Here is a 6,000-nt window from a genome sequence, read left to right as displayed (position 1 = left end):
ATTACAGGCTTGAGCCACCGCACCCGGCCTTTTTTTTTTTTTTTTGAGAGCAAGTCTCGCTCTGTTGCCCAGGCTGTGGATTACAGTGGCATGATCTCGGCTCACTGCATCCTCTGCCTCCCAGGTTCAAGCGATTCTCCTACTTCAGCCTCAGTAGCTGGGACTACAGGCGCGTGCCCCAACGCCTGGCTAATTTTTTGTATTTTTAGTAGAGACGAGTCTCACTGGGTTAGCCAGGATGGTCTCGATCTCCTGATCTCGTGATCTACCCGCCTCGGCCTCCCAAAGTGCTGGGATTACCAGCACTCTAGGTGTGAGCCACTGCGCCTGGCCCCACTTTGAGTCATTCTAAGGCCTAGAAGATTCAGAGAGGTTAAGCAACAGGCCTCACAGCCTTTGCGGAGCAGAGCTGGGGCTGAACTCGTGGGCTTTGCAAGCCTTGTAGTCTTCCCACTAAGACTCTGCTCTTCACCCCTTCCCCATCCTTCTCCACTGGGCAAAGTGAGTCATGTTGAAGCCTGTCCCTTGTCTCACCCCAGGCTGGGGCTGGGATTTGGGGCTGGAAGTCCTCAGGAGGTAGAGGCCCCGCTTCCATCTCTTTGAGCTTTGACTGAAGTCCGGTGCCCAGAGCCTTTTCCCTGGTATCATTCCAGGGGCCCTAACTTATATTTCTTCCTTCCTCCTGCCTGGGTTTCCAGGAGGCGAGGAATCCGCATCTACGGGGATGGTAAGTGTGCCCCGCCCTCATGCCCTCTTCGCCTCTCATGTGTTGGCACCTCCTACAGTTGGGCCAATGGAGAGAAATCACAAGGCCCTTGTCAGCTGGTGCAGCGGCCTACATTGTGTTATCTGCAGCTCCCACACTGTCCACTCTGAGGGCTGGGCTTCCCTCCTGGAAGCTCTCAGATTAGGAGGCCCCATACCCTTGGCACAGTTGTTGCCACTCACATTCGAACCCCTTGACCCACTGTGGAACTGGCCAGTGTGTGCCTAGAAACCACGTGGGGGCCAAGAGATTACCCAGCCCAGGGGTCGGGATCCCAGTCCGCCTTCCCCCTCCAGCCTCTTCCAGCATGACAGCCGTTTCTCCCAAGAGGCCTGTGCACACATTGCCACCCTGACTCCTGTAGCTCAGGCCTTTGGATCCCCACCCCCCAACACCCCACCATAGCATTGGCATTGGCTACGCAGGTCCCTCTGGGAGCAGAACTGGAAGAACTACAAGAACAGCCCCATTCTGGTTGGGTCCTTGCTCCCCAGCCTTGTGAATTCTCTCTCCTCAAACTCCCTGGGGCACACTGCATAGGCTGCGTCACACTGGCCAGGGCCCAGGGCGTGAGTTTCCTCTGGGCCTCGGCCCCAAAGCAGTGACCTGGGCATCCCTGTCTGCAGAAGATGAGGTGGACATGTTGAGTGATGGGCGTGGCTCAGAAGAAAAGATCTCAGTCCCTTCCTGCTATGGCGGCGTAGGTGCCCCTGTGAGTCGGCAAGGTGAGAGCAGAGGCCCGAAGGGTCTGGGTCCTGGCTGCAGGAGGGGGCCCCAGAGAAAGAGCAAGGCCTGGGGAGGCATGGCCCTTCCTCTCGCCTGTTTGGTCTGAGGAAGCTGCTCCCACTCCTGGCTGATGGTGGCAGGGCCCTGGCTTTGTGTAAAGCCACACAAGTCCCACCCTTAGCTCAGGAGGCCTGGCCCAGCCCCAGCCCCAGGCCAGGCTGTGGCTGTAGTTGCCAGGTATATCAGTGGGCTCAGGATTCAGGGTCAGAGAGGGATGAAGAGCCTGAGGGTAGAGCTCAGCCTCCTGCTTCTGCAGGGCTCTGGCAAGGCGCAAAGTTGCCTGGACAGTCCACTTAGCTTGGCAGAGGGCTGTGGCAATGCTGAGCTCATGGAGGCACCTAAAGTGGGATGAGGCTGATCAGGGTGGCTTCCCAGAGAGGGGATTTAGCAAGTCCGAGAAAAGGGGAGACATGGGCAGGCAGGGATGAGCTGTGCAGAGTGCTGGGCGGGATCTGGGGATGCTGGGGATGAGGTTAGAACTTACCACTAGCTCACTAGCTGTAGTATCTTGAGCAAGCAACTTTGCATCTCTCTTTCTCTTGGGGCCTCCTTTGTGAAGTGGGCATGGGAACAGCGAGGGCAGCGTGTTGGGAGGATTCGATGAGATGCTCCTCGGTGGAAGGCCCCTGGCCAGTGCTTGTTACATGGGGTGCTCAGCGTGGTGGCTGCCCATAAGGAGGCCAGCCGCAGGGAAGGGCCTGATGATCCTCCTCCAGGCCCCCTCCATTTTACCGGCAGAGGGGATTGAGGTGGAAAAAGAGACAGGAAGAGCCTGGCCTAAGGTCCCGCAGCCAATTCATCACAAAGCCAGGATCTCCTATACCCTGACTAGGGTCAACTTTCTTTTTTATTTTATTTTTTTTGAGACAGGATTTTGCTCTGTCATCCAGGCTGGAGTGCAGTGGTGTGATCACAGCTCACTGCAACCTCAGCCTCCCAGACGCAATCAGTCCTCCTGCCTCAGCCTCCCAAAGTGCTGGGATTACAGGCATGAGCCACTGTACCCAGCCAGGTCACTTTCAGTAGTAACCATGGCAACCAGGTTCTCTGAAAAAGCTCCAGGTGTCCTCTCCCTGCTTTCCCCTGTCATCCCCTCCTCTCCCACTCCCAGTCAATATCTGTCCTTACCAAGGTAGATGAGGACTTGCCTGTCTTATTTTACTTCTCAGCCAGCAGCGTCCTCTACTGTCCACTGCTCCTTCCTTCTCAGTACCTCCACCAAGCTCTTAGGCACCAAGCTGCTGCCTCCCATTGCCCTCTGCTTCTAGGCTCTGCCTCTTAGCTATCATTACCACCTCCTTTTTTCCCTCAGTTTTTTGTTTTGTTTTGTTTTTGAGACCGTCTTGCTCTGTTGCCCAGGCTGGAGTGCAGTGGTGCAAATCAGTACTTATTGCAGCCTCGACCTGCCAGGCTCAAGCAGTCCTCCCACTTCAGCCTCTCAAGTAGCCGGGACTATAGGCACACACCACCATGCCTGACCATGCCTGGCTCATTTTTGTATTTTTAGTAGAGACAGGGTTTTGCTATGTTGCCCAGGCTGGTCTCGAACTCCTGGTCTCAAGTGATCTGCTCGCCTTGGCCTCCCAAAGTGCTGGGATTACAGGGGCGAGCCACCGCACCCGGGCCCTCAGCTTTTCAATGTGATGTTCTGCTGGCCTGGATTCTCCTCTGTGTCCACTGTGCCCCAGTGAGCTCACCTGCACTCCGTGTGTAGACAGTTCCCAAATGTTTGTCAATTAAGATGCATTTAACTATAAGTCAAACAAAACCCTTCCTCAACCAACAAGAACATTAAGGAAGTTTCGTTATTCCACATGCAAAGACGTCCTAAAGAGGCAGCTCCAGGGGTGTTAATTCAGTGACTCAGAGACATCATCGGGGGCTCAGGTTTCTCCATCTTTTCACTGAACCTGCCTTGACACGGCAGCCTCATGTGGTTGTAGGATGATGGCTGCGGTTCCTGTTTCATACATAGAAAGGACAGTATCTAGGGGAAGAAAAGGAAAAAATTGTCGGTTTTTTTTTTTTTTTTTTTTTTTTTTTTTTTTTTTTTTTTTTTTTGAGACAGAGTCTCTCACTCTGTTACCCAGGCTGGAGTGCAGTGGTGCGATCTTGGCTCACTGCAACCTCCGCCTCCTTGGTTCAAGTGATTCTCAAGAAACTGGGATGACAGGCATCTGCCACCACGCCCGGCTGATTTTTGTATTTTTAGTAGAGACAGAGTTTCACCATGTTGGCCAGGCTGGTTTCGGACTCCTGACTTCAAGTGATCCACCTGCCTCGGCCTCCCAAAGTGCTGGGATTACAGCCGTGAGCCACTGCACCCGGCCCATTCTCATACTTTTTTAATAAAAACTTTTATTTCTCATACTACACAGATGTAAAACTTTTTATTTTGAAAATATTTTAAGCATACAGGAAAGTTGAAATAATAATATAGCGAATACCATACGTTCTCCATCTGGATTCAACAATTATGTTCCTGAGTGTGGTGGCACATGCCTGCAGTCCCAGCTACTCAGGAGGCTGACTTGGGAGGATCACTTGAGCCCAGGAGGCCGAGGCTGCAGTGAGCTGTGATTGCACCACTGCACTCCAGCCTGGGCAACAGAGCAAGACTGCATCTCTTAAAAAAACACAAAGATTAAAAGTGACATGGACATTTTGAAGAGTCCTGGCTACTGTTTTCTTTTTTTCTTTTCTTTTCTTTCTTTCTTTTTTTCTTTTTTTTTTTTTTTTTTTTTTTTTTTTTTTTTTTTTTTTTTTTTTTTTTTTTTTTTTTTTTTTTTTTTTTTTTTTTTTTTTTTTTTTTTTTTGAGGCAGTTTTGCTCTTGTTGCCCAGGCTGAAATGCAATGGTGTGATCTCGGCTCACCGCAACCTCCGCCTCCCAGGTTCAAGTGATTCTCCTGCCTCAGCCTCCCGAGTAGCTGGGATTACAAGGCATGTGTTACCATGCCCGGCTAATTTTGTACTTTTTAGTAGAGACGGGGTTTCTCCATGTTGGTCAGGCTGGTCTTGAACTCTTGACCTCAGGTGATCCTCCCGCCTCGGCCTCCCAAAGTGCTGGGATTATAGGCATGAGCCACCGCGTGCCCGGCCCTGGCTACTGTTTTCTACAATGCCCTGCATTCTGACTTTATCTGGCAGTTTGCCTGTGGGGTAGTTGCCTCACTCCTCTATCTGCCATTTTGCCTACCACTGGACACTAGATTTGGAGGTTTGATTAGATTGAGGGTGAAATTTTTGGCAATGCTTCAGGATGGCCCATATGTTACACTGCGTCCTTGTATATGTTGGACAAATTATTCGATCTCTCTGTGTCTCACTTTCCTAAACAGTTCATTTACCTCCTGGGTGTGTTTCAAGGATTGCAGGGGTTGATCTACATGAAGGGTTTAGAACAGTTCCTATGATGCCAGTGGGAGCTGCTGTCAGTACCTTCATTTCCATTCCTGGGACCCCTGTCCTCCTCCCTCCACCCTGACAACTCATCCTCAGCTCTAGGTCTTGGCCTCTAAAGACTTTATGTGCTTGGCAGTCCCTGCATCCCATGACTCGGAGCTGATGGCCTCCATGACGAGGAAGTTGTGGGACCTGGAGCAGCAGGTGAAGGCCCAGACTGATGAGATCCTGTCCAAGGTGGGGCCCCAGGTGGGAGAGGGCCAGGGGCCAGTCTGAGAGGTGGAGGGACTGGGCTGGGGAGGCCAGGAGTTGGACTAGGGCGGGTGATTCTAGAACCATCTCCCCGACTGACCTGCCCAGTTTGAGGACCGGGTGTGGCCTGGGCCTGATCTAGGTCCCTGTGACCTGAGCTGAGAGGCTGGGGGTTCTTCCCCTCAGCTGAGCAGGACCCAGTAGACCCTGGACTGGGTGACACAGCGGACTGCTGAGCAGAGCGCGGCACCCTCAGATGCGGGGGTCCTCAGGTGTGGGCCGTGCCTCTCCCCACCTCAGAGGAACTGCGAGGGTTATCTGAGGTCCAGGACAAGTGGCTGTGCCAAAGGGTGGCCGGGGCTTGCTGTTCCCCAGCGTCCAACGTAGGCAAAGCTCTGGAGTTTAGGCAGGGCTCTGGGAACCACAGGCCCTGTGCTCACCCTGTGTCTTATGCTACAGGATCGGAAGATAGCAGCCCTGGAGGACCTGGTGCAGACCCTCCAGCCACACCCAGGTAGGAGGTTCTTGGAGGGCTGACCTGCGCCCCCAGTCAGGCACCTCCCCTGGGCCTGGGGCTCCTGGAAGCTTGGACAATGGCTTCTGGCATCAAGAGCATCAAGCTGACTGCTTGGTGGGGTCTGGACAGCTGAGCCCACAGAGGGGCTGCAACATATCCAGGACAGTGCTGGAGTCACTCCGTGCCGTCCTACATGGGACTGAGTCCCATCTGAAGTGTGGAGGACAGGAGGCTCTGAGGGGAGTGGCAGCCTCCTAGAGCCCATCAAGGCACAGC

The 6,000-nt window shown here is 53.3% G+C and overlaps 1 protein-coding gene across 2 annotated transcripts in view; it reads left to right on the top strand.

The window, feature by feature from the left end:
• The window catches only part of UBXN11 (UBX domain protein 11), a 46,338-nt gene that overhangs the window by 26,079 nt on the left and 14,259 nt on the right, over window positions 1-6,000 (top strand). Inside the window, exons 5-8 of one of the 2 annotated variants that reach the window (XM_011981642.1) lie at window positions 699-727; window positions 1,393-1,491; window positions 5,092-5,192; window positions 5,667-5,721. In XM_011981642.1, the coding sequence (XP_011837032.1) occupies window positions 699-727; window positions 1,393-1,491; window positions 5,092-5,192; window positions 5,667-5,721 (284 nt within the window). The remainder of the gene's footprint in view (window positions 1-698; window positions 728-1,392; window positions 1,492-5,091; window positions 5,193-5,666; window positions 5,722-6,000) is intronic. The other variant, XM_011981643.1, reaches the window with a different exon arrangement.

This window comes from Mandrillus leucophaeus, unplaced genomic scaffold (assembly GCF_000951045.1).
Source record: "Mandrillus leucophaeus isolate KB7577 unplaced genomic scaffold, Mleu.le_1.0 Scaffold23, whole genome shotgun sequence".
Lineage (NCBI taxonomy): Eukaryota > Metazoa > Chordata > Mammalia > Primates > Cercopithecidae > Mandrillus > Mandrillus leucophaeus.
The sequence above is the reverse complement of the archived record's forward strand: the minus strand, read 5'-3'. Positions and strand labels throughout refer to the sequence as shown.